This window comes from Prinia subflava, chromosome 30 (genome assembly GCF_021018805.1).
Source record: "Prinia subflava isolate CZ2003 ecotype Zambia chromosome 30, Cam_Psub_1.2, whole genome shotgun sequence".
NCBI classification, from domain to species: domain Eukaryota; kingdom Metazoa; phylum Chordata; class Aves; order Passeriformes; family Cisticolidae; genus Prinia; species Prinia subflava.
The window spans coordinates 122,064-149,913 of NC_086276.1; the positions used below are offsets into that span (position 1 = coordinate 122,064).

Here is a 27,850-nt window from a genome sequence, read left to right on the forward strand (position 1 = left end):
TTCATCTCCCCACACCAACACCATGGCGGTGCTGACGCCTGCTCTGTGCAGTGCAAACAGGGGCTCCTGAGGCAGTGCTGCCGTGTCTGTGCCTGCAAGGATGCAGCACCTGTGTGAGCTGGGGGAGAGGCCAGGGCTGCAGAGGGGGGATGTTGTTGGCAGGTGCATGAGGATGCTCTGGGACGCTTCCCTGGGGTGTCCAGCGCAGTGGGGATGGATCAGCCCCTGCTCTGCTGCTCCTTCCAGTCTCCTCCAGGGTCCCTACAGAGCCCCAGCCATGCTGTTTGCTCCCACCCTGTGCACGGCCAACCTGGGGCTGTTCACGGGGCTTTTCTCTGCTAAGCATTGGCCTGGGTGTGTTCTGGAGAGAGCCTGGGCATGGAGCCTGCAGCTCCCAGGCCCTGGCCTGAGGTGTCAGAGTTGCCCCAGCAGTGCCCATGGCCTGTCCCTGCTGCAGCCCCGGCACTGCCACCCCCAGCCCTGTGCCCAGCCCCGAGAGCACTCAGACCCTACAGCAACAGCAGGGCCAGGAGGGCAGCGGGGCAGGGCCACGGCAGCAGCACTGCCAACACCAAGTGCTGCTGCTGCTGCTGCTGGGCACAGCTGCTGTGCCAGCACTGATCTGCCCCCAGCTCTGCACACAGACATTGCTGCTGCAGCCCCAGAGAAGGGAACCAAAGGGGCATCTCTGCAGAAAACTTGGCTGGGAGATCCCTGAGTTCCTTTAAAGCCACCAAGAGCACAGCCCCTCATTGACACAGTCTGTGGCCACTGGGAAGGTGGAGAGAAACAAAATGAGAAATGGCACGAACAATGACATTTCTTTGTGGACAATATTAAAAAATGAAAACAAAGAAAAAGAACCTCTAAAAGAAACCAACTTGAAGTATCAAAGACGGCTTTTATTAGAAGGGATTTGCAGAAATTGGCCACCAGTTTAATGTTGCTAAAACCATCCAGTCATCATTCTTCACACTGCAGCCTTGACCTCCTGGTTTCTCAGGCTGTAGATGAGGGAGTTCGGGGCTGGAGGCAGCACCGAGTACAGAACTGACAGGGCCAGATCTAGGGATAGGGAGAAGATGGAGAGCGGATTCAGGTAGGCAAACACTGCAGTGCTGAGGAACAGAGAGACCACAGCCAGGTGAGGGAGGCAGATGGAAATGACTTTGTGCCCTCCCTGCTCAGAGGGGATCCTCAGCACGGCCCTGATGATCTGCACATAGGAGAAAACAATGAACACAAAGCAACCAAATAGCAAACAGGCACTAAGTGCAATGAGCCCAACTTCCCTGAGATAGGATTAGGAGCAGGACAGCTTGAGGATGGGGGGCATTTCACAGAAGAACTGGCCCAGGGCATTGCCCTGGCACAGGGGCAGGGAAAATGTATTGGCCGTTTGCATGAGAGCACTGAGAAAGGCACTGGGCCAGGCAGCTGCTGCCATGTGGGCACAAGCTCTGCTGCCCAGGAGGGTTCTGTAGTGCAGGGGTTTGCAGATGGTCACGTAGCGGTCATAGCACATGAAGGTCAGCAGGAAATACTCGACTGACATAACAAAAAAGAAGAGGAAAACTTGAGCAGCACATCCTTTGTATGGAGATGTGCACGGTTCTCAGGGTTGCTGTTCCCTGAGATTCTCCTCGGGGCTGCTGTTCCCCAAGGTATATAGAGTTTTCTGTCAGGGTTGCCGTTCCCTGAGATTCTCCTCAGGGTTGCTGTTCCCCAAGGTATATAGAGTTTTCTGTCAGGGTTGCCATTCCCTGAGATTCTCCTTGGGGTTGTTGTTCCCTGAGGTATATAGGGCTTTCAAGCTTTTCTTGCCTGGAAGGTCCTGTGCCAGAGCCAGAGAAGACAAGCTGAGTCCACCAGTCCGTGTTTCCAAGGTTGTTTATTCTTTCATTATCTCTTAGTTCTTTCTCAGCTCTGCAAGGCGTCCCCAGCAGAGCAGGACATGCGGCGGATTGGGGCGGATCAGAGGGTCCCGGACCTTGTGTACCGTTTCCCTGGTCCAACCACCATCCACAATGTACTTTTTATTTACAGAATTTTACCAATACTTACTACCTATGTTAACATGTCATTTCTACTCTAAACCAATCCTTGTGATACAACTCAGCAGAAAATGGGGGAAAAGAACAACAACAAGGAGGACAGGACCACTCCCCAATTCCTCCATCTTGCCTCTTCAAGCCCATATACTAAAAATCCTAGATTCTACATTTACACTCTGTGATAAACTAGCTACAACTTATTTCGAATTCTTTAGGCTTGTGATTCTTCATACAATGTGAGCATTCACTCCCATGGACAGGGATCAGAGGCAGTGTCCCCCTGGGCTCTGTGTGAGGCTGGCTGATGCCCTTGTACAGATCCCAGACCCCCCTGTCCAGTCTCCAAACCCTCCAGCGCGGCCAGAGGGACACCAGAGCGGGTGTCCCAGAGGGAGTTGTTCCAGACTTTGGGGACAGTGGTGCAAATGAAGCCCAGGTTGCTGAGGGGCAGCTTGAGCAGGAAGAACATGGGGGTGTGCAGGAGGTGGCCGCAGGCTACGGCGCTGATGATGAGGCCTGCCCAGGAGAGCAGCCAAGGAGATGCCCAGGAAGAAGAAGTGCAGGAGCTGCAGCTGCCCCATGTCTGCCAATGCCAGCAGGAGGAAGTGGCTGATGGAACTGCTGTTGGACATTTGCTGTGGCTGGCCATGGGGACCTGTTCATGTACAAAGAACAGTGACAAGTTAGGACAAGCTGCTTTGAGCCAAACCCATGCCATTCCCTGTAGAAAGTCTTGCTGCTGTTGGTGTCTTTGGTGCAGATCATGACAGGTGAAAAAACAGCAACACATTTGCTTCAGAGTTGGACTAGCTAAAGGCACAAGATGGCGGCAAGGGCTGAGGCAGCGACACACAAGATGGCAGCTGGGCTGAGGCAGCCACACACAACATGGTGGCTGGGCTCAGGCTGTGCCTCCCAGCGCCATCTGCGGCCCCTGCCAGCCCAGCCCCAGCCCCGGAGCCGCGCGGGGCAGGCAGAGCCTCCCTTCAGCCCTCTGTGTAAATGGACATTGACAGACACCCAGAAAACGGACACGGTGTGGCACCTTTGCTCTGTGCACACAAACACAGACCAGCCAGTTCGGAACGTCAGCTGGCGGTATTTTGATGTCAAGGCAATTCAAATAGGTGAAAATGGGGAAAAACTCCAGGCACTGAACAGTTTAAAATAAAAACTTTCTTTTTTCCAGAAGAGGGCCAAAAGCATTTCCTGTGCAGATGGACTTTCTTAGCATCAAGAAGCATCACAAGTGGTTTCGTCCAGGCAGGAGTCACAGTGACCGTGAGGTGATGAAAACAGAGATGGGATCTGCTTGAGGCTGAGGGTGCAGCAGCTGCTCACCTGCAATGTGTATTCCTCAGGGTACCTCTTTCTTTAGAACACTAGGAAGACTATATGGAATTGAAATACAAACCAACACTGCAGCAGGAAGCCCGCTGCAGTTTAGGTTGTTCTTCATGAGATTCTTCAAGTTGAGCACAGACATTCTGTTCAGCAGAGGCACAGGCAGGGGCTTCCTGGAGCGCTGCCCTGGCACCCATTCTTTGGAGTAGGGGAGTGCAGGAAAAAAAGAAGAGAAGCCCATCAGCTACTGAAGAGGAAGAGTCACTGACAGGAACCAGTGGGTTAAGAAATGTGAGGGGAAAAAAGGCAGAAAACGTGAGGTGACAAGTGTGAGAAATGGGAGTGAAAAAAGGAGAGAAGTGTGAGGAAAGAAAAGGCTAGGAAACCTGTGTGGGAAACCGTGAGAAAACTGAGGGGGAAATGGTGAAAAATGTGAGGGAAAATAGGAGAGGAAGGGAGAGGAGGAAAAGGCAGGGAATGCCCTGGGAAAATTCTAAGAAACATGAGCAGAAAAGAGTGAGAAAGATAGGGGGAAAAAACGGAGGGAATCATAAGAGCAAGAGAGTGAGAAACTTTACTGGCAAAGAGAGGGAAACTGGCAGCAAATGTGAGGGGAACATGGTGAGAATCCTGAGGGGGAAAGAGGGAGAAACCAGAGGGCAGAAAAAGGCAGAAAACATGAGGGGAAAAAAAGGTGGGAAGTTTGATGGGAAAAGTGGCAGAGAGCAGGAGTGAAAAAAGGGCACAAAATGCAACAGGAAAAGTATAAGGAACATGAGGGGGAAAGAATGAGAAACATGAGGAGGAAAGTGTGAGAAATAGGAGAAATATGAGAGGGAAAGGGTGAGAAACATGAGGGCAGAAGCGAGAAACGTGAGGAGAAAACTTGGAGAAAAATGACTGAGAAAAGGAGAGAAACATGAGGGGAGAAAAACCAGGAAAGAGTGGGAAGGTGGGGAAATGTGAGAGGTGAAGTGTGAGGAAAGTGAGCTGAAAAGGATGGGGAAAAGGAGTAAAAATTGTGGGGGAAACATGACAGGAAAACTGTGAGACTCGAGAGGGGGCAGGGATGGAAATGTGAGAGGGAATAGAACAGGAAATGTGAAGAGAGAAAAGGAGAGAAAGCAGTATTGGCCTACCAGCTGAAGTAACTCCTCACATATTTCCCCCTACATTTGCCCATTTCTTGCACAAGCCCAGGCCTTCTCTGTTTGTGCGTCTCCACCTCTGCCCTGATTCCTGTTTGGAAGCAGCAGAAGTGGCAGGAGGTGCCCAGCAGCAGGAGCTGCTCCAAGCTGGGAAGGCCACAGGTGGTGCTGATTTCCAGAGGCTTCTGTCTCCCAGGGGAAGCCAAGGCAGGAGGGGTTGAAAGGTGCTGGAGCTGCTGCTGCTCTGTGCCAGAGAGCCCTGGCTGGGCAGGGCACGGCGCCCACTGCCCTGCGGGCTCCTTCTCCTGCCACAGCTGGGCACACCCAGCAACAAATGTTCAGGACTGGGGGAAAACCAAGGGCTTTGTGGAGGCTGCACTGCTCTGCACACACCCGGGCCACCTGCAGCACAGAGCTCTGGGCCCCAAAAAGGTCAGCCAGAGGGAAACAGCTGGAAAAGGTTTCATTTGTACCTTTCAATAGAAGGAACTAAAATGAAAGTTGCCAAGCAGGGCCTGATCCCCGCTGCCAGATCAGTGTGAGAAAGGAGGCATGACTTTTTTTCGGTGCTCGGTGCGTGGGGAATCACTTTCCTAACACATGCTCACTCAGAAATCTCACCTACTCATTTGTAACCATGCAGATAAGACCTACTCATTACTTTGCTGAAACTCACAGGCTAAACATTCCCTCCATTTCTTGGACATATTTAAATCACTCCTCAGAAGTTACTGACAGGAGAGTATGGGTCTCTTCAGGGTCTCTGGTGGTCATTTGGGGAACATCCCATTCCTCAAATTCTCCTCTGATGCTCAAGAGCCTCCTGCAAGCACTTTCTTCCCCTTGAATGCATTCCAGCTCCCTTCTTAGGAGGACTACTCTATTCTCAAGGCTGAGGTAGCCACTTGCACACACCAATCACTGCACTGGGGGAAGAGAGGGCTCAACACTGTCTGTTAATGCCAACGGAATTCAGGATTTGTTCCAGTTCAACATTTTCTCAACACCTTCCTTCTCTGGGAATTGCCCACAAGCATTTCCTCAATGTACCTTGAAAATGGTTTTGCTGACTGAAGGCACATTGTGTCTTTCCTTCAGCAATTAAGAAACAAAATACCAATTGCCTACTGAAACCCTTCTGCTCCCTTCCAAATCAGTTCATTGCTCAAGCACAAGCCACAGGCTCATCCCCGATTCCCTCGGTGAGATATGAGGTAATATTTTGCTGCAGCCAAAAGATTATTAGAAAAAAAGAAGGAAAGTTGTTGGTTCTAGGTGTTGTTATTTAGGGTTTGGATTTGTTCTCCTGAATTTGTTGGGCGTTGCTGTGAGCTGGGAGAGGGGCCAAGTTGAAGACTGGACTAAAAGGGAAATAGGATAAGAGGGGAGGGGACAGACAAGTAGGTTTTAGGGAGAGAATCTAAATTCCCTAGTACCCAGCTAAAGGGAAAAGGGACATGGTTCAACCTGGGCTGGGAAAGGCAATAAAAAGCAGCATTTTGTTGGAGTGTGTGTGTGTGTTTGGCTCTTGGGAGAGCGAGATACACACCCAGCTCAGGTGAATCCTTCCTAAGAAACAGTTCTCTTTTGCTTTGATGACTTTGTCCCCATTTAATTTCATCTCAGAGTTGGCTCCTGTCTAACACCTCTCTCCCAGCAGCTCAGGGCTGTACTGCACAGTGCTTGCTGTGTGCCAGACAGCACAAAGCAGGCTGGCCTGGTGGCCCTGAATATTTCTGCCAAACACTCTGCATTTCACCCCTTTGCTGTGGCTCAGTGCAGAGCCCCAGGACTGCAGGCGCTTCCTGGCAGAGCTGTGTGAGGCTCTGGCTCCTGCAGATGTGACCTGCCAAGCTGTCCTTGCCCGGTGCTGCCCTCGGCTCCCCCGGCAGAAGGGCCGTGCCTGAAGGACGCTGCCCTGTGCTGGAGCCTGCAGAGCAGCCCAGCTCCCTGCCCTGTGACCAGAGTGCTGCACACAGCGCTCACCTTTGCCAGGAGCGACAGGGCAGCCAGCACCAGAGCAGGAATCCTCAGCCAGGGCTGAGCCCTGGGCTGTGCTTTGCCTTTCTCTGCTCCTGTGCAGGCTGCAGACGGCCAATGGCACCAGGCTGTGCTGTGCCCAGCACGGCTGCGGCTCCCCTCGGAAGCAGCCAGCTGCCAGCTGGGCTCTGAGAGCCCAGGATTGGCCCGGGGCCACCAAGGGGCACCCAGGGCCGGGCTGCTGCCTCTGGCAGCTCCAAGGGCCTCTGTGCAGCCTCCTGTGCCCAGGCTCAGGCTGCTCCAGGCTCTGCAAGGACTCTTCTGGGGCTCCAGCCCAGCCAAGGTAGGGCCGTGTCTCACCTGGCACTCACTGACAGCTCTGCACCAGCTCTGCACCTTTCCCAGCAGCCTCCTACATCTTTCTGCTTTGTCACTTGAGCAAAACTCTCCTCCAGCCAAAGACATTGCACTCAGGGATACAAATCCAAGTGGCAGCAGCAACCCAAATGCTCGAGTCGTTGCTCAAGGCCTGCATCTGCACAGGGTATTTGGGCTGCCCCACTTCTCCTTTGGTTCTGCCTGCAAATGCCACTGCCTTTTCTGCCTCAAACACAAGTGCCACATTTGGGTAAAACCCAGCCAGTGGGCCATATTCCAAAGGCACTGTGGTCTGGAGAGGATGAATGAAGAGCCTTCCCCACTTTCCAACTGTACCAAAGAAGCCATTGATGTCACTTTCCACCTCTAAGAAAAAATGGACAATTCAGAAGGAAATGCTGAGCTTTCTCAGAGGCTCAGGAGGAGAAATCTTCCAAATGAGTTGAGGTTTCAGAAACTTTATTTACAATCCTACGCTATAATCCTACTCTAGAATCCTACTCTACAATCCTAGCTACAATCCTATTCTACAATTCTCCTCTAAGCTGGAGAAAACAGCTCTAAAGTGCTTGTCCCATTCTTGTCTCCTCCTTCCACTTTTTCACTGAAATGATCAGTGGCACCAGGATGGACACAGGCTTGGCTGATGTTACAAATGGATGATGCACAAAGGAAAAAAAACCAACACGGAAGCATTACTTTCCAAGCTAAGAGCCTGAAAGGCAGGGTAATATTTTTTAAATGGAAGGGGATTGAGTAAGAGTAGGTCTAAGGAGCACCAGTGGGGCAAGAGTGGCACAGCTTGCCAGGGAAGTGCCCTGGAAATATTTCAGGTCTGAGCATCTGGATCTCTTGAAAGATGTCCCTGCTCATTGCAGGGCACTTGGAGCAGATGACCTTGACAGGTCCCTGCCAGCCCAGCCCAGTCGAGGATTCCTGACGGTTTTCATTCGAACAGCACCAAGAGTGGAGCTGAGGAGAGGGGGGCTCATCTGATGCCTTGGACTTCAGTGCAGCAGGAGCTGATCCCTGGGGCACAGATTCACCTGCAGCCCCTGGGCATTTTACCTGCAGCAGCTCTTATGCAGACCAGCGCTGCGCCTTGTCTCTCTGCAGGCAGTAGCTCAGGAAGTCACGCAGCCAAGGGGAGAGAAGGTTGGGCTGCCTCATGTGAGAGTCAGTCTGAAGATCCCTCATCTGTCTCAGGATTGTCAGAGGCTGAGACCCCAAGAACCCTAAACCACAACACAGGAGTTCTGGTCTGATTGAGGTGGGACCCAGGTTCCTCCCTGCAGGTGCACCCATTGGACCAAGACACCCTCCTCAGAGACCCGTGCAGAAACAATGGGGGGCTGTCACGGTACCTGGGCTGTGTTTGAGGAGGCCACTGTGGTGTACCTGCTGCAAAGCTCAGCCTGCCCTGCTTCTACATTGTGCAAGAAGATTTGCGATACTCACGAGATCTCTCCCCCTTTTCTGGCATGTTGCCTCTCGCCTCGAACAAAGGATTATAACAAGCACCCTGAAAAGAGAGCCTCTGAGATCTCCACGACAGACAAGATGGATCTATTGGCGCACGCCACGAGGACTGCGCAGGTGGTCTGTTGGCTCCAGCATCACAAGGACTCAGCTCTGCTGTCAGTAGCTATAAACCCCCCTTTTTTCCTCTTTTCTCTCTCGCTTTCTTTCTTGCTTTTCTCCTCAATCGCATATTGTGGGTATCAATAAAGATACATTGATTCTACTTGACCTAAGTTCTCTTTGCCTCTTTTTGCACTTTGAAATCAAAACGAACCATCACGACCGTCCATTGGATCGTGACATAAAAATTGGCATCACGGACAGGATCCTGATAGACAGAGGGGTTGCAGGTTGTCTATAGTCTGTAACAGGAGTTACCAGCCTAGCTCATCACCTCGGTGAACAATGCTAGAAAGCAAGGGGGGCTTTCGGATTCCTCGCATACTGTAGACACCTAGGTGAAAAGCATCCCTATACTCTATTGAGGTGTATCTGTCTTCAGGATTTCACAGATCTCCTAGTGCAAAAAGAGAAATTGTTTTGTGTGTGTAAACTGTCTTGTTGAAGCGAAGGGACAACTTGAAGTAACTAAACAGTGCCTCAGCAGACAGGATTTGTCCCTTCACTCACCCCAGGGAAAGAGGAGAGACGCAGCGTAGCTGTGTGTGTGTACAACCAAGCATCACCCCCCTGTAGTGGTTTCTGATCCCCTTCACAAAATGACTGATGACCTTACACATAAAAATGCATTTTATGCCCTACTAGCTGAACACAATGCCAGACCCTCTCCAGAGGTGGAACTTTGGGCTAATAATAACTGGTCTAATTTGGAGAGGGTGGTTGATAGGGTATGTTCTTTACAACATGAAACAAAATTTAAGCTGGGCAAAAATAAAACCATACCCTGCTCAGTTCTGGGAGCTTGTCTTACGCCAGCTGTAGAAACTCGCTTTAAGTGAAGAAGTGAAGAAAACGCAATAATAGACTCCCTTCAAAATTTAGTTGAAATTTTGCAAAATGAAAACCATTTGCTGCGAGGTGAAAATCATTTGCTACAGGCTTCCTTGGGAGATGAATATTCTAAAAATTTAGAGAATGCTGACTTCCCAAAAAAGGCAGAAGAAAAGGAAACTCCTCACATTAATCAGATTTACCCCCGGGAAGAACTGGTGTTAGTAAAAAATTGTGGGGAACACTGGTGCCCCAGCATGAGACCTTTAGTTGAAACAGAATACAATTTTATTAATGAAGAAGATTTTGACCCACATATAACCACTAAAGAAATCCCAGACACCACCACTGAATTATCTAAGTTAAAAGGAGCGTACTCACGTCTCCCTCACTAGTCGGAGACAGAATGTGTTTTCCGAGTATCTCTCAGCAACGGAGATCAAATTAAACTGACAGAACAAGAAGCCAGTGGGTAGTGCGGACATGGAGTTTTCTTAACAACGGGAGACGAACGTAACCCACGGTCCCTGACTCAATGCACAGCTTACTAGGCAAGGGGGATTAGCTCCTTGGAAAGGGGAGACACTTTAACTTTACTTGGTAGTCCCAAACAGCCCCTGGAAAACACTCACAAAGCTGCCTGCTTGCAAATGATACATGACTCTCCAATGCAATTGCCTGTAAAGCCTGAAATTATGATTCCTTTAATTTGAAAGCCTTTGGAATCACTTAAACCTATAGCAATTGCTTTAAGCTCTGTAGAAAAGCTAGACAGATCCCTCGGAAACCCCAGTGAACCAACCGGATCTACGGATTGTGGTTTCAGTTCTTATTTGACCCTCTCCCAGCCCCCAGCCCCTCAATCTAATTCACCTGCCAGTGATCGTAATGTCTGTGTATTGAGTGAAGTTGCAGTAGAATTTACCAACTATGTTAAAACTCCAAGTAGTGAAAAACCAGAGAAAAGAAAACAGATCACTAGCCATCAACACTTGTTGCTATTAGATATTAAAAAAGGGGTCCCCAAAGAAAACCCAAATTTGCCGGGGCACCCCTCACTAAAAAATCACAGCCAGGTACACACCTTCTGAGAATCTGAGCAGTGAGCCCAGAAACAATATAACAATTCAATCCCCCTCACCCTCCCCCTCCCAGCACCCAGGCAACAAGCCAAAAAAAGCCTTCCTTCTCAAGAGTACCAGCATTCACCCACCCTTGCCCACCCTGCCTTGGCCATAATTAGAAAAAATACCCATAGCTGACAATGTAATTGTTTATCAATACAACCACGATATTCTTGTGGGTGGAGATGAAATAGAAGTGGGGGATGCCCAACAGAAAATAATCTCCAACTTAGAAAGCCGTGATTTACAAATTTCCCCTGAAAGTAAAATTTCTGGGAATTTGATGGAAAGGAAGCATGACATACATACGTTAACCTCCTTAGATCAAATAAAAATGCCAGAATCTAGGAAAGAGCTACAACAAATTTTAGGATTACTAGTGTTTTGGAGAAAACACATCCCATATTTTTCTATAATTGCCAGACCCCTTTATAACCTGCTGAGAAAAGAAAAAAAAGGAGAATGGGAGTTTCTCGAGAAAAAGCAATAAAGTTTTTGATTTTTGAAGCAACTGCTTACCAAGCACTTGGCCCTATTAATCCTACAGATCCTTTCCAGGTGGAATGGAATTTTGCTTCTTCAGGTTTTGAGTGGTTTTGAGGTAACAGACCCATCCCTCTTGGCTTCTGCAGTGCAAACAGAGGGAGAGGAGAAAAAAATGAAGGCCAAAACAAAAGGATAACCAGCCAGTTGTCTTCCCAACATTGATCACAAGGAATGTGGGTCAGCAGGGCTCTGCCCAACATGGGTCCTGCAGTGGGGGATGGAGCTGGAGCAGTGCATGAAGCTCTTCCTGCACTGGGGGCACTCACAGAGCTTCCCTTACCGGTGCCTCTGTTGGTGTCTGGTCAAGTTAGAGCTCTGAGAGAAGCTCTTTCCACATTCCTCACACTTGTAGGGCCTCTCTGCAGTGTGGATACGCCGGTGCTTGATGAGGGTTGAGTTCTCCTTGAAGCCCTTCCCGCAGTCAGGGCAGCGGAAGGGCCTCTCCTCTGTGTGAATGCGCTGGTGGACGAGGAGATGGGAGCTGGTCTGAAACCTCTTCCTGCATTTATCACACTCATAGGGCCTCTCCCCAGTGTGGATCATTTGGTGGCGGATCAGGTGGGCAAGCTGCCTGAAGCCCTTCCCACATTCCCCACACTCATATGGCCTTTCCCCAGTGTGGATGTTCTGGTGCTGGATCAGCTGTGCCCTCTGACTGAAGCTCTTCCCACATTCCCCACACTCGTAGGGCCGTTCCCTGGTGTGGACCCTCTGGTGGCAGATAAGGCTGGAGCTCCGGCTGAAGCTCTTCCCACATTCCTCACACTTGTGGGGCCTCTCCCCAGTGCTGTGGACACACTGGTGGGTTGTCAGGGTGGATTTCCTCTTGAAGCCCTTCCTGCACTTGGGGCATTGGAAAGGTCTCTCTGCTGTGTGTGTCTGCTGATGTATGAGGAGCCTGGTGCTGGTCAGAAACCCCTTCGTACACTCAGAACACTTGTAGGGCCTCTCTCCAGTGTGGATCTTTTGGTGGAAGTTTAGGTCCCCTCTGTGCCTGAAGCTCTTCCCACATTCCTCACACTCGTAGGGTCTCTCCCCCGAGTGGATCTTCTGGTGACGGATCAGGTGGGAGCGCGCCCTGAAGCTCTTCCCACATTCCCCGCACTTGTGCGGTCTCTCCCCAGTGTGGATGCGACGGTGCAGGATTAGGTAACAGCTGTCCTGAAACCTCTTCCCACATTCCCCACACTCGTAGGGTCGTTCCCCAGAGTGGATCCTCTGGTGGGCAGTCAGCTGGGAGCTCTTCCTGAAGCTCTTCCCACATTCCCCACACTTGTAGGGCCGTTCGTCTGTGTGGATCCTCTGGTGGCGGAGCAGGTGGCACCGCCAGATGAAGCTCTTCTCACACCCAAAGCACTTGTGGGGCTTCTCCCCATCAGGAAGCTGCTCATGGACCACCAGCTCTGAACTCTGGCTCCATCTCTGGCCGCCTTTGTCCTCCCTGCTCTCCATGCTCAGCTCCTTGTCTGGGGAAGGAAGGATGAGGAGAGGATGGGATTTGTCTTCCTGCCAGAGGGAAGGGGAAAGAGATCCCCGTCTGCTCGGTCCCTGCCCTCCCCAGGCTGCTGGGAGTCCCAGGAACCCAAAAAGCTCCCCCCTCTTCTGTCTCCACACTTAGGGATACTGGCAGTGACTGGGCTCATCCTCAGAGTGCCAAGGAAACTGGAACCACAATGCGGGGGGAACTGGGTTCGTACTGGGAGCAGCCACTTCCAGCACCGGCACCCCCGAAATCTTTCCTGCCCCTCCAGCCCCAGCAGCCCCTGCTGGGGTCCTAGGAATCCCAGGGGTCCCCTCTTGGGGTCCCCTCTTTGCAGTTCTGGGGCTCTCCTCTCTTTGGGGTCCCGCTCAGGGAAGCCGTGGCTCTCCCGGGGCTCCTCAAACCCGGTGTCCCCCTGCCCCCGCCGCTCCTGTGCACTCCCCACATGGCCCAGGCAGAGCTCGGAGGGCCCGAGCGTGGGGGGACCCACATCCCCCCAACCGCCAACAGTGCTCTGCCGCCACCGGACACCCCAAAACATCTCCTGGAGAGCCCCCGATGATCCCCAAAGGGCATCTATACCTCAGCTTTGGAGCCCTGAAAGCTCCAAACATCCCCTCCAAAAAAACCCAAACCCAGGGACCCCCCCGGGATATTTGTGGCGAGCTCCCCCTCTCCGGGCACCTGCGGGATGGGGGCGATGCTCCCCGGCCGTGCTGCGAGTTCAGGGAGCGCTGGAGCCGCCTCTGCCTCCTCTGCCCTTCTCCTCCTGCTCCCTGCTGCCGCTCCGCCTCTTCCTCCCTCCCTCCTCCTGCCCCATTCCCAAACCCGAAATGTGGGGGCGGGGTCAGGGAAAGGGCGGGAACTGTGAGGGGAATGGGCGTGGCCAAGAGGACGCCCAGTACCAAAAGGGGCCCGGTTTGGGCTAAAATCACCCAAAGGGTCTTAAAACCGTCCTAAGGGGCCTAAAATCCACCCTGACACCAATCAGGATTGGACTGAAATCACCCAAAGAGGCCTAAAATCCCCTCACTGTGGCCTAAAATCACCCTAAGGGCAATAAAATCCACCCTAAATCCACATGGTTTGGCCTTAAATCAGACAAGTGGGGTTAAAATCAGCCAAAGGGGTACAAAATCCAAATAAAGGAGCCTAAAATTAGCCAAACTGGTTTAAAACCCACACAAAATGGCCTCAAATCACATTTAAGTCATCCAAATTGGTGTAAAATCAACACTGAAAGTACCTGCTTAGCCTTAAAATCACCCAAAGGGACCTAAAGTACCACCTGAAACCCACCAGATTTGGCCTAAAATCACCCAAACCATGCTAAACCCCACCTAAATGGGCCTCAAATCATCCAAAAGGATCTAAAAATCCACTCTAAAACTGCCCAGCTTATCTTAAAATCACCCAACTGATACTAAACCCCACCAGATTTGGCCTAAAATCGGCCAAAGGGGCCTACAATCCACACTAAAAGGCTCAAAAATCCAGCCTAAACCTGCCCAGTTTGGCCTACAATCACCCAAATGGGCCAAAAATCATCCAAAGGGATCTAAAATCCACCCTAAAACTCACCAGATTTGGCCTAAAAGCATCCAAAGCTGTCTAAAATTCACCCTGAGCTTGCCCAGTTTGGCCTAAAATCCCAAACTGGCCTAAAATCTCTGGGACCGGGACTGAGACCAAGACCACGATCAGCACCAGAACCGGCACCAGCACCAAGACTGAGACCGACACCGGATCTGAGACTGGCACTGAGAGCGGCGCCGCTCTGGGACCGGCACCGAGACCAAGACTGGGACCAGAACCGACACCACAACAGAGACCGGCACTGCACTGGCACCAGGACTAGGACCGAGACCGTAACCAGCACCAGAACTGGCACTGGGACCAAGACTGAGACCAAGACCGGCACCGGAACCAGCACCGAGACTGGCACCGCCCAGGGACTGGGACCGAGACTGAGACTGGCACTGGGAGCACTGCAGGACCAAGAGCGGCACCGGTACCAGCACTGGAACCGGGACCGCGCTGAGACCGAGACTGAGACTGGGACTGAGACTGGAACTGGCAAAAATGGGTGAAAAGCCACCCAAAATGCCCCTAAAGAGTCCAAAAAATACCCAAAAAGTGACAGAAAATGGCCACAAAATGGCCCAAAAATGACTGAAAACTGACAAGAAATTCCCCCGAAATTACAAAATTGCCTCAAAATGGCATTAAGTGACCCAAAAAGTGAACAAAATTTGCCCCAAATGTCCCTAAAATGGCAGAAAGATGCCCAAAATTACCCAGTATGACAGAAAACACCAAAAAAGTGGCCAAAAATAGCCCAAAAGTGACCAAATATGACCCTAAAGTGACAGAAAATGCCCCAAAATGCCGACGGATTGGGGAGAGCCCACAGGGACACAGAATTTCCCAAATATTGTAAAAATCCCACAAAAATGTCATTAAAAAGCAAAATTCTAAATAAAAAATCTGAATAAAGCTGCAGTATGGCTCACAAAAGAAAAAAAATCCTGAAAATGCCTCCAAAAATTACAGTAATATTTCCAGAATTCCCAAAAATTTCCCCAAACACCAACAAAAACCAACCAGAAAATTAAAACAAACAAACAAACAAAAAACAACCACCAAAAACCTCAAACCCTTAAAATGCCCAGAAATATAAAATAATATCCCTCCATAATCCCACAAAAATCCCCCCAAATCCCCCAACCCCCCAGAATTCCCAAATGCCGCCAGAATTTCCTACACTTGCCCTTGATGAAGTGGTGCAGCAGGCAGGACTTGTCGGTGCTGCCGATCACCAAGAACATGAAGAGGAAATCTGGGAAGAAAAAGCCCAAAATTCCCACGTTTGGACCCAAATTTCCCAAGATTTCCCACGTTTGGATCCAAAAGTCCCCCCAAATTCCCTCTAGAGAGACCAAAATTCATAAATCTGGACCCAAATTTCCCAAAATTTCCCTTTTGAAACCCCAAATTTCAATGTTTGGGCCCAAAATTCCCCCCAGATTCTCTCCAGAGATCCCAAAATTCCCAAGTTTGGACCTAAAAATTCAAAAATTCCCTTTGGGCTCCCCAAATTCTCAAGTTTGGACCCGAATTTCCCAAATATTCACTTTGAGAACCCCAAATTCCAAAGTCTGGACCCAAAATTCCCCCAAAAATCCCTCTAGAGAGTCCAAAATTCCCAAAAAAAATCCCCTTTGGGACCCCAAATTCCAAATTTTGACCCAAAATTCAAAAAAATGCCCTTTTGGGACGCCAAATTCCCCAACAGAGATCCTGAGACCCCCCCAGACCCCCCTGGACCCTCTACAGGCTCACCCAGACCCCTATAGAGCCCCTATAGACCCTGCCAGACCCCCCCAAGTCCCCCATAGAGGCCCCCAGAGCATCTATAAAAACCCCCAAATCCTCCACAGAGATTCCCAGATCCTCTATAGAGACCTCCAGAGCCTCCCCAAATCCCCTCTGGAAACCCCCACATGCCCTATAGAGACCCTCGGACCCCCTGAAATCCATCATAGAGACACCCAGATCCGCTAAAGATACCCCTGATCCCCTACAGACACGCCCACATCCCCTATAAACACCCTCAGATCCCCCATATAGACCCCCAGAGCCCCTACAGACATCCCAAATCCCCCTTATTGAGACCCACATACTTCCCCAAATACCCTATAGGGACCCCCAGACCCCATACAGAGACCCCCAGATCCCCTATGGACTGCCCCAGCCACCCCAAATCCCCTATAGAGACCCCCAGATTCCCTATAGAACTTCCTAGACCCCCCCTCCCTATAGGGACGCCCAGCCCCCCCGGACCCTCTACAGATCCCCCATAGATCCCCTATAGCCCCCTCAGACTCCCTTTAGATACTCCCAGACCCCCCAAATCCCCCATAGCGACCCAAAGACACCCCCAGACTTTCATGGACCCGCTATAGGCGCCCGCAGAGCCCTACAGATTTCCTATAGACCCACCCAAGCCCCGAAAAGGCCACCCAGATTCCCTCAAATCCCCTATAGAGATCCCCAGACCCCATTTAAGGACCCCCAGGCCCCCTTTAGAGGCCCTTCCGGACACTCTATAGACCCCCCAGACCCCGATAGAGACCCTATAGAGACTACTTTAGGGACCCCCAGACCGCCATAATCCTCTATAGATCCCCAAATCCCCTACAGACCCCCCACCAAATCCTCTAGAGACCACCAGGTCCTCCCAGACCCTTAGAGATCCCCTATAGATCCGCCATTGCCCCACCGTAGGTCTCGGACACGCTGGAGCCGGGTCGGCGGACCGGGAGCAAAGATGGCGACGAGCTGAGGAGACGCTGGCGGGTAATGTGCGCATGCGCTGGAGAGACCGCGCCAGCAGATGGGCGTGACTCAAGGGAAAAGAGAGGCGCGGCCAAAGAAAGGGCAGGGAAGGAATGAAATGAGGCGGGGTCAGAGAAAGGGCGGGAACTGTGAGGGGAATGGGGGTGGCCAGGGGGACTCACAGTCCTAAAAGGGCCGGTTTGGCCTAAAATCACCCAAAGGGGCTGAAAATTGTCCAAAGGGGCCAAAAATCCATCCTCAAATGTATCACATTTGGCTTCAAATCACCCAAAGAGGCAAAAAAACCTCACAAGGATTTGCATAAAATCACCCCAAGGGGCCTAAAATCCACCCTAACTCCCCATGGTTTGGCCTAAAATCTGACAAATGGGGTTAAAATCATCCAAAGGGGTCTAAAATCCAACCAAAGGGGCCTAAAATTGCCCAAATTGGTTCAAAGCCCTCACAAAATGGCCTAAAGTCACTTTCAAATCTCCCAAACTAGCACAAAATCTACCCTGAAAGTACCTGTTGTGGCCTAAAAACACTCAAATGGGGCAAACCCCACCTAAATGGGACTAAAATCATCCAAAGGGATCTAAAATCCACCCTGAACCTGCCCAGTTGGGCCTAAAATCACCCAAAAGGGTCTAAAGTCTCCAGGATGGGGACCAAGATCAGCACCAAGACTGAGACTGTCACAGAACCCAGACTGGCATTGCAAAGGCACCGGGATTAAGACTGAGACCAGGACTGAAACCAGAACCAGAACTGGCACTGGACCAAGACTGGGACAAGGACCAGCACCGGAACCAGCACCGAGACTGGCACTGCTGTGGGACTGGGACTGAGACTGAGATTGGCACTGGGAGCACTGCGGGACCAAGAGCGGCACTGGTACCAGCACTGGGAGTGGAACGACTGTGAGAGTGAGAGTGAGAGTGACCCAGACCAAGACGGAAACACAGACTGAGACCAGAACTGAAACTGGAACTGGCAGCAGCACCGAGACTGGCACCGCTTCACGACCAAGACTGAGACCGAGGCTGGCACCAGCACCAGGACTGGCAACAGGACTGGTTCACTCTGGACAGTTTTGGCTGTGCTCCGTTCAGGACTCAAAGGGACCCTCGGGGAGCAATGGACTGAGAGGGAGCCCTGGGCCAGCCAGGACTGCCTCAGTTTGCATCATTCCGGTGCAGCCATCCTGGTCTGTATGATCCCAGTCTGTATGGTTCTGATCCAGATGGTGCCAGCCTGTGAAATCCCAGCCCGTGTGATCCCAGTCTGTGCAATCCCAGTTTGTCCAACCCCAGTCTGTGCAATCCCAGTGTGTGCAATCCCAGTCTGTCCAATCCCAGTGTGTGCAATCCCAGTCTGTCCAATCCCAGTCTGTGCAATCCCAGTCCACATGATCCCAACCCAGACAATCCCAGCCCTACAAGGTCCCAGTCCCATCATCCCACTCTGGATGCTCCTGATCCAGATGGTCCCGCTCTGTGCAGTCCCAGGCTGGAGGATCCCAGTCCATGTGAGCCCAGCCTGCAGGATCCCAGTCTGGATGCTCCTGCATGGCACACACTGCAAGGCTCTGGAATTCCAGTTCCCAGCAAGGAAAGGATCTTCCTACCCCTAAGGCAAAGCTCTGAAAAAGGGGCCGAAAGCCAAGGGCAGCAAGATCCTACAGGGACATTTCACTGCCAGCCTCCAGAACTTCATCCATGCTTGTGGTAGCTCCTACATTGGAAATTCAGTCAGGGCAGGGTCTTTGATGGGAGCTGCCCTGGCTCAAGGGAACACTGAGAGACAAAGAGAGCAGGCAGAGAGAGGCAGGAGAGAAAGGAGGACACAAAGACAATCAGCTGAGAAGGTGGCACTGTGAAAACAGAACTGACACTGAAAATGAATGGGACAGAAATGAAGAACTGTCAACATTTGATTTACTATCAAACATATCCCATCTGCCCAGCCCCACACAATCCTGATCCCACTGCTTCAAATTTGGATCCCATTTCTCTTGATCTCCTTCCAACCCCATCTTGTTAGAAATGAAAATCCATACTCCAATCTTTCATCAAAATTTCAGTTATTTATCAAATTACATTCCATAAAAAGTGAGCAAGCAGCGCTGGGTGCGCGGGGAGTCTGCGCTACTCCGTCACACACCCCAACTGTCAGTTCTGCAAATATTTATTCCATCCCTTCATACAGATGCATAAACATTTCTCAGCACTTCTCAGCAGCCCCCTCTCCCCCCCATTTCCCCTTGTGGTGCCTGTACCTTGCTGTGCTGCGCGGGCGTTTTCTTGGTGGTCATTCAGCTCTCTCTGATTGTCATTGCTCTTCCTCATTCATTTTGCTGATCTTTAGGTTCTCACCCAATTTTGCCTCTATAAGCAGTTTACGTGTTTGCTCAATTTCCCCATCTAATGTTCACCATATTCTGTCCATCTCTTTTCCCTCCCAGTTTTTTCCAGCAGTTCCTCAGGATTCATCACTTTTATTCCCATGGTACAATCTCATCATTATATCTGTATTTCCTCTGACACGAATCACAGTCATAGCTCTCACAATCTCACCCTGGCGCCCATGGAATCCAGGAAATCTACCACGGGACTGAGTTTTTCTCAAGGTGGGAACATGTTACATTCCCCTGTGGGAATGGTTTCTCCCCCCTCAGGGACCCCTGGAACTCCTGTCATGTAGTCTGACCCTTCCTTCCCTTTCTGACCCCATTGGCTGTATGCCAGCTTGCCCCTCCCTCAGAAGTCCTGAGAAAAGACCCTGTCCCCCTGGGGACTTGCTCTCTTTCCCCGGACACCACCTGGAAATAAACATCACTGCAGCTAAGGGTGAGAGCCTCTTTTGAATCCTTTTCCTGTCTCTTTGATATATTCCTCCAAGGCCTGAGAAGGACTGAGCTAGCTTAGACCCTTAAGGGAAATAAAGGAAGTTTATTTATCAGGAACAAGCCATTTTGAGGTGGGATTAAGCCCTTTTGGGTTAAAATTGACTTGTTCTCCGTGGGATTGGAGTGGTTTGACGTGACAGACCCATCCCTTTTGGCTTCTGGAGTGCAAAGAGTGGGAGAAGAGAAAAACATTAAGGCCAAAACAAAAGGATAACCAGCCAGGTGTCCGCCCAACATGGATCATAGGGAATGTGGGTCACTAGGGCTCTGCCCAACGTGGTTCCTCCAGTGGGGGATGGAGCAGGAGCAGCGCATGAAGCTCTTCCTCCACTAGGAGAACTGGCAGGACTTCCCTTACTGGTGCCTCTGTTGGTGTTGGAAGGTGCAGGAGAAGCTCTTCCCGGACTGGGGACACTCGAAGGGCCTCTGCCTGGTGTGGATGCGACGGTGGGTGATGAGGATGGAGTTCTGTGTGAAGCCCTTCCCACAGTCGGGGCAGCGGAAGGGCCTCTCATCCTTGTGAATCCGCTGGTGCATGAGGAGATGGGAGCTGGTCTGAAACTTCTTCCTGCATTTATCACACTCATAGGGCCTCTCCCCTGTATGGATCCTCTGGTGGATGACAAGCTGGGAACGGCAACTGCACCGCTTCCCACATTCCTCACACTTGTATGGCCTTTCCCCAGTGTGGGTGACCTGGTGCAGCATGAGGCTGGATCTCTGCCTGAAGCTCTTCCCACATTCCCCACACTCGTAGGGCCGTTCCCCGGTGTGGGTCCTCTGGTGGCAGATCAGGTTGGAGCTCTGGCTGAAGCTCATCCCACATTCCTCACACTCGTGGTGCCTCTCCCTGGTGTGGATGCGCCGGTGCCTGAGGAGGTTGAAGTGGATCTGGAAGCTCTTCCCATAGTCAGGGCAGTGGAAGGGCCTCTCATCTGTGTGAATCCGCTCGTGCAGGAGGAGACTGGAGCTGGTGGGAAACCTCTTCCCACATTCCCCACACTCATAGGGCCTCTCCCTCGTGTGGATCTTTTGGTGGCGCATTAGGTGGGAGTGCTGGCTGAAGCTCTTCCCACATTCCCCACACTCATGGGGCCTCTCCCCAGTGTGCATCCTCTGGTGGCAGATCAGGCTGGACTTCTCATGAAAGCTCTTCCCACATTCCTCACATTCGTAGGGCCGTTCCCTGGTGTGGATGCGCCGGTGACTCTTCAGGGTGGAGTTGTGTTTGAAGCCCTTCCCGCAGTCGGGGCAGCAGAAGGGCCTCTCCTCTGTGTGCGTGCACTGGTGCAGGAGGACACTGGAGCTGGTCTGGAACCTCTTCCTGCATTTATCACACTCGTAGGGCCTCTCCCCAGTGTGGATTTTCTGGTGACAGATCAGATGGGAGCTCCAGCTGAAGCTCTTCCCACACTCCCCACATTCGTAGGGTTGTTCCCCGGTGTGGATCCTCTGGTGGCCAATCAGGTGTTCCCTTCGTCTGAATCTCTTCCCATATTCCCCGCACTTGTGGGACCTCTCCCCAGTGTGGATCATCTGGTGCTGGATCAGGCATGACCTCTGTCTAAAGCTCTTCCCACACTCAGAGCACTTGTGGAGCTTCTCCCGATCATGAAGCTGCTCATGCACCACCAGCTCTGAGCTCTGGCTCCATCTCTGGATGCCTTCCTGGCACAGGGTGGGTCTTTCCTCCTCACATCCCCCTGATCTGCCTTTGCAGCCCCTCCTCATGAGGGATCTCCGGGCCTTTTCCTCCCTGCTGAATTCCTGTGCCATGGCACCGCTCCAAACGGCCTCTTCCACAAGGTTCTGCTGCGGGGATTTGTGCTCCTTGCTCTCCATGCTCAGCTCCTTGTCTGGGGAAGGAAGGACCAGGAGAGGATGGGATTTGCCTCCATGACACAGGGAAGGGGAAGGAGATCCCCTGTCTGCTCTGTCCCTGCCCTTTCCAGGCTGCTGGGAATGCCAGGAACCCAAAAAGCTCCCCCCTCTTCTGTCTCTCCACTTAGGGATACTGGAAGTGACTGGGCTCATACTGGGAGTGCTGAGGAAGCTGGAACCACACGGAGGGGGGCAACTGGACTCAGACTGGGAGCAGCCACTTCCAGCACTGGTACCCCCAAACCCCTTTCCCGCCAATTTGGCCACTCCAGCCCTAGCACCTTCTGCTGGGGTCCCGGCAATCCCAGGGGTTCCCCCCCCTCGGGGTACCCCCTCTTGCGGTTCTCAGGCCCTCCTCTCTCTGGAGTGCCGTTAAGTGAAGCCACAGCTTTCCCAGGGGTCCTCACACCCAGTGTCCCCCCACCCCTGCTGGGGCTCTTCCGCCACCAGGACCCCCAAAAACACCTCCCCAGGGAACCCCCGATGTCCCCCCGAGGAGCATCTGCGGCTCGGCTTTGGAGCCCTGCAAGCTCCAAACATCCCCCTGTAAGACACAGCCCCAAGATCCCCCATCTGCCTCACGACTGTTGAACAAGGACAGAGGCTGAAAGCCCCCAGGCCCCTAAAACCACAGCACAGGAGCTCTGGCCTGACTGGGCTGGGATGTCTGCCAGGTTTCTCCTGCAGGTGCGTTCACTGGACCAAGAACTGGTACATGTCCCCATGGAAACCTGCACTAAGACAATGAGCACGGACAGATCGTGCTTACCAGCGACCAGGCCCAGCCCTGCCTGGTCCAACCCTGCCGAACTGGCCTGTCCCGTACCTGTCCTGTCCTTGCTCTGCACCTCTTCCCCACCTCTTGGCCAACTGCCTGCCGCTTGGAAAAAGACTCAAAGAAGTCCCCACAACTTTACCACCCCTGAGATCTCCCCGACAGAAGAAGACGGATCTGTTGGCAGTGACCACGAGGACCTCGTCTCCTGTTGGTGGCGATTTCCCCCCCATTCTTTTTCTCACTATCCTTTGTTTCTTTTTTCCTCTGCACCTATCACACACGGATGCTGTTGGCACTCAATGAAGTGCACCGCTGATGTGATTAATTTGAAGTCCCCTTGTGTGTCTTTTGCATTTTGAGATTAAAAACGAACCATCACGATCTTAGCCCACATTGGCTGGATCATGAAAACCCCAAACCCAGGGATTCCCCAGGATATTTGGGTCGAGCTCCCACTCCCCGGGTACCTGCGGGATGGGTCGATGCTCGCCAGGCGTGCTGCGAGTTCAGGGAGCGCTGGAGCCGCCTCTGCCTCCTCTGCCCTTCTCCTCCTGCTCCCTGCTGCCGCTCCGCCTCTTCCTCCTGCCCTCCTCCTCCTCCCCCCGTTCCCAACCCCGAACTGTGGGGGCGGGGGCAGAAAGTGTGAGGGGAAATTGGCGGGATCAACGAAAAGCCGGGAAATATGAAGGGAAAGGGGCGGGGTAAAGAAGGGCTGGGAACTGTGAGAGGAGAGGGGCATGCCCATGGGGACTAGTGGTTAAAACATGGCCTGGTTTGGCCTAAAATCAACAAAACAGACCTGAAATCCACCTTATCATTGATCAGGTCTGGTCTCAAATCAACCAAAGAGGCCAAAAATGCCAACAAAGTGGCCTAAAATAAAACACAGGGCTTTAAAATCCTACCCTAAATCCAAATGGTTTGGCCTAAAATCAGCAAATGCTGCTAAAATTATCCAAAGGAGTCTAAAATCCAACCAAAAGAGCCCTGAAATTGCCCAAAGTCTTTTAAAACCCACTGAAAATGCCCAAAAATCACCCTTAAATCTCCCAAAAGGGCATAAAATCCACCCTGAAAGTACCTGGTTTGGCCTAAAATCACCAAAATGAGGCTAAAATCTCTGGCAGCGGGTCTGAGACTAACACCACAGCAGACACCAGCACCAAGATTGAGACCGAGACCAGAACTGAGACCAGCACCAATCTGGCACTGGAATGTGTTGACTTGGACCAAGACAAAAACTAAAACCAGCACCACAATTGGCACTGGGACCAAGACTGAGACTAGGACCGGCACCGGAACCAGCACCGAGAGTGGCACTGCTCCAGGACTGAGACTGAGAGAGAGATTGGCACTGGGAGCAATCCGGGACTAAAACCAGCACCTTGAGGTGAGATTGAGTTGTTTCCAGGGGGAGGGGGACTGAAGTGCTTTTGAGGTGACAGACAGATCGCTTTTGGGGTTTGAAGTTCAAAGAGTAGGAGAAGAGAAAAAAATGAAGGCTAAAAAAAGGACAACCAGACAGATGTCTTCCCAACATGGATCACAGGGAATGTGGGTCACCAGGGCTCTGTCCAACATGGCTCTTCCAGTGGGGGGTGGAGCTGCAGCAGCGCATAAAAGTCTTCCTGCACTGGGAGCACTTGCAAGGCTTCCCTTACCAGTGCTTCCTTTGCTGCTGGGTCAAGATAGAGGTCCTGGAGAAGCTTTTCCCACACTAGGGACACTCGTGGAGCCTCTCCCCAGTGTGGATGCGCTGGTGCTTGATGAGGTTGGACTTGTGCTGGAAGCCCTTCCCACAGTCGGGGCAGCGGAAGGGCCTCTCCTCCGTGTGCGTGTGCTGGTGCACGAGGAGACTGGAGCTCGTCTGAAACCTCTTCCTGCATTTATCACACTCATAGGGCCTCTCCCCCGTGTGCGTGCGCTGGTGGATGACAAGGTGGGAACGGCAGCTGAAGCCCTTCCCACATTCCCCACACTTGTAGGGCCATTCCCCAGTGTGGATGTTCTGGTGCTGGATCAGGTGTGCCCTCTGGCTGAAGTTCATCCCACATCCCCCACACTTGTAGGGCCGTTCCCCAGTGTGGATCCTCTGGTGACGGATCAGGTGTTCCCTCCGGCTGAAGCTCATCCCACATTCCTCACACTCGTGGGGTCTCTCCCCGCTGTGAATGCGCCGGTGCTTCTTGAGGATGGAGTTCACCTTGAAGCCCTTCCCACAGTCGGGGCAGCGGAAGGGCCTCTCCTCCGTGTGTGTGCGCTGGTGCAGGCGAAGATGGGAGCTGGTCCGAAACCTCTTCCTGCATTTATCACACTCATAGGGCCTCTCACCAGTGTGGATGCGCTGGTGGATGGTGAGACTGGAGTTGTCCTTGAAGCCCTTCCCACAGTCAGGGCAGTGGAATGGCCTCTCCTCTGTGTGTGTCTGCTGATGTAGAAGGAGCTGGGTGCTGATCCGAAACCCCTTCCCACACTCGGAACACTTGTAGGGCCTCTCCCCAGTGTGGATCTTTTGGTGGAGGATCAGGTTGGTACGCTGCCTGAAGCTCTTCCCACATTCCCCACATTTGTAGGGCCGTTCCTCTGTGTGGATCTTTTGGTGACAAATGAGGTGTTTCCTCTCTCTGAAGCTCTTCCCACACTCTGCACACTCATAGGGCCGTTCCCCGGTGTGGATCCTCTGGTGGCCAATCAGGTGTTCCCTCCGGCTGAAGCTCATCCCACATTCCCCGCACTTGTGGGACCTCTCCCCAGTGTGGATCCTCTGGTGACAGATCAGGTTGGACCTCTTGCTGAAGCTCTTCCCACACTCAGAGCACTTGTGGGGCTTCTCCCCATCAGGAAGCTGCTCATGGGCCACCAGCTCTGAGCTCTGGTTCCATCTCTGGACGCCTTCCTGGCACAGGGTGGATCTTTCCTCCTCACATTCCCCCGATCTGCGTTTGCAGCTCCTCCTCGTGAGGGATCTCCAGGGATCTTCCTTCCCATTGGATTTCTGCACTGTGGCACCGCTCCGAATGGCCTCTCCCACGAGGTTCTGCTGCGGGGATTTGTCCTCCTTGGTCTCCATGCTCAGCTCCTTGTCTGGGGAGGAAGGACAAGGAGAGGATGGGATTTGTCTCCGTGCCACAGGGAAGGGGAAGGAGATCCCCCATCTGCTTGGTCCCTGCCCTCTCCAGGCTGCTGGGAGTGCCAGGAACCCGAAAAGCTCCCCCCTCTTCTGTCTCCCCACTTAGGCATACTGGGAGAGACTGGGCTCATACTGGGAATGCTGAGGAAACTTGAACCACACGGGGGGGCAACTGGGCTCATACTGGGAGCAGCCACTTCCGGCCAAATCCAAAAACCCCAAACCCAGGGACTCCCTCTGGGATATCTGATGCAAGCTCCCGCTCCCAAGGCACCTGCGGGATCCAGGCAATGTTTCTGGCCGTGTTGCGAGTTCAGGGAGCGCGGGAGCCGCCTCTGCCTCCTCTGCCCTTCTCCTCCTGCTCCCTGCTGCCGCTCCACCTCTTCCTCCTTCCCTCCTCCTCCTCCCCCGTTCTGAACCCCGGGAGCGGGGTCAATGAAAGGGCGGGAACTGTGCGGAGAAAGGGGAGGGGTCAAGGACAGGGTGGGAATTATGAGGGAAAGGAGCTAGGCCAAGGGGACGTGCGGTCCTAAAAGGGCTTGGTTTGGCCTATAATCACACAAAGAGGCATAAAGTAATTCAAACGGACCTAAAATCCACCCGAAATCCCCATGGTTGACCTAAAATCAACAAAATGGGGTTAAAATCATCCAGAGGGATCTAAAATCCAACCAAAGGCGCCTAATTTAAAACCCTCACAAAATGTCCTCAAATTACCTTTTAAATCTCCAAAATCCCTAAAATCCACCCTGAAAGTACCTAGGTTGAGCTAAAATCACCTAAAGGAACATGGAGTTAACCCTAAAACATTCCAGATTTGGCCCAAAATCAGCCAAACATAGCTAAACCCCATGCAAATATGCCTAAAATCCTCCTAAGCGATCTAAAATCCACCCTGAAACTTCCCAGGTTATCCCAAAATCCCCCAAAGGAGACTTGACGCCACCAGATTTGGCCTAAAATCACCCAAAGGGGTCTAAAACCTTGTTGGAAAAGCCAGGACCACACTGGGAACAACTGCGACCATGCTGGGGGACACTGGGAGTGGGGGTGACTGGATCTTCATTGGGGGCAACTGGGCAGGACTGGGACCATGCTGGGAGGGACTGGAATCATCTACGGACTCACTGGGTCTACACCGGGGCAACTGAGATCACACTGGGAGGAACAGGGAGACACTGGAACCATGGGGACAATTGGGATCCTACTGGGATCAGAGCGGGAGCAGCTGGGCGATGCTCGGGGAGACTGGGACAGCACTGAGGGTGACTGGGAATGCTGTGAGCAACTGGAATAAGGCTTGAAGAAAATCTGAGTATCTTGGTGTGACTGGGAAAATGCTGGCAGCAACTGGGATACACTGGGAGAGACTGAAACCACAGTGGGGGTAAATGGGAGCATCTGGAACCACAGTGCATGATCATGGGAGCAGCTGTGCCCATGTCGGGGTCATACTGGGATCCTACTAGAACTGCCTGGGATCATACTGGTGTGAAATACAAAGTTATGTTTCGTGTCAGGGAAATGAAGAAAATCTGTGTAATTGTAGTTGTAGAACACAACAATGGGACAGTTATAAAAGATGAGTTCTAATAAACAGCTGAGGAAAGCATAGGAGGGAAGTTTTTGAATAAATCTTTTGCTTGCAATTACCTATTATGAGTCTCAAGCTATTCTGTAATAGGTGTCTTTTAATTGTAACTGTAGAAGCTTGCTTTGTATTAAAGAATTTTAAACTGTAGTTTTAGATTGTAAAAAGGCTTTTTTTTAGACAAAAGAAGGAAGTGAGGAGGGGGCTCAAGCCTTCACAGAAGGTGGGAAAACATCCTGGACACGAAGACAAGACTTCAGCTCACTGATTCATGGCTCCTAGAGAAGGAAACTGGACATCACTGCCCGAGATTGATGGATCTGGGAATAGAGATGGGACCCCCATATCTGGAAGCCAGATCCCACCACCTGGAAAAACATATCCTGGAAGTACATCCTGGAGTATTGAAATATCAGAATAGATCACAATGGTCCATAGAATTATACAGGACAATCTATAGATTTATGGCTGTTAGGTATTGAATTGTGACGTTAAAACTAGAAATGGAAACTGCTGAGAAAGCTTATGAATATGTATAAAATACCATCAAAACCAGCAATGGGTGTGCAGTTGGAAGGGAAAACCCCTGCCACTGTACCCAGCGCTGCCTCTTTGCTCACACTTTACCATGTTAATTAATTAATTATTAAATTGCTGCTTGATATATTGGCCGTGTCAAGCGTCTTATTTTTAAC

At 51.8% G+C, this 27,850-nt stretch overlaps 2 protein-coding genes and 1 pseudogene across 5 annotated transcripts in view; all 3 read right to left on the reverse strand.

Moving 5' to 3' along the window:
* Positions 1 to 881: 881 nt before the first annotated feature.
* On the reverse strand, positions 882 to 2,523 carry LOC134562674 (olfactory receptor 14J1-like; annotated as a pseudogene).
* On the reverse strand, positions 1,873 to 19,284 carry LOC134562710 (zinc finger protein 420-like). 4 transcript variants are annotated; one of them, XM_063420230.1, is made up of 6 exons: positions 19,146 to 19,284; positions 16,809 to 18,760; positions 15,297 to 15,365; positions 11,327 to 12,512; positions 11,020 to 11,126; positions 1,873 to 2,709 (listed from the first exon to the last, which is right to left on the reverse strand). In XM_063420230.1, the coding sequence occupies exons 3-5, from the start codon at positions 15,352 to 15,354 to the stop codon at positions 11,042 to 11,044; spliced, it is 1,329 nt and encodes a 442-aa protein (XP_063276300.1). In that variant the 5' UTR covers positions 15,355 to 15,365; positions 16,809 to 18,760; positions 19,146 to 19,284; the 3' UTR covers positions 1,873 to 2,709; positions 11,020 to 11,041. The 4 variants fall into 4 exon arrangements, with proteins under 4 accessions (XP_063276300.1, XP_063276299.1, XP_063276302.1 ...); XM_063420229.1 differs by having other exon boundaries at positions 15,291 to 15,365; XM_063420232.1 differs by lacking the exon at positions 15,297 to 15,365.
* The window catches only part of LOC134562675 (zinc finger protein 845-like), a 32,092-nt gene continuing 23,175 nt past the window's right edge, over positions 18,934 to 27,850 (reverse strand). Inside the window, 5 exon segments of the mRNA XM_063420184.1 lie at positions 18,934 to 21,631; positions 22,902 to 23,184; positions 23,516 to 23,525; positions 24,096 to 25,518; positions 25,839 to 26,014. Of these exon segments, the coding sequence (XP_063276254.1) occupies positions 20,130 to 21,631; positions 22,902 to 23,184; positions 23,516 to 23,525; positions 24,096 to 25,518; positions 25,839 to 26,014 (3,394 nt within the window). The 3' untranslated portion in view covers positions 18,934 to 20,129.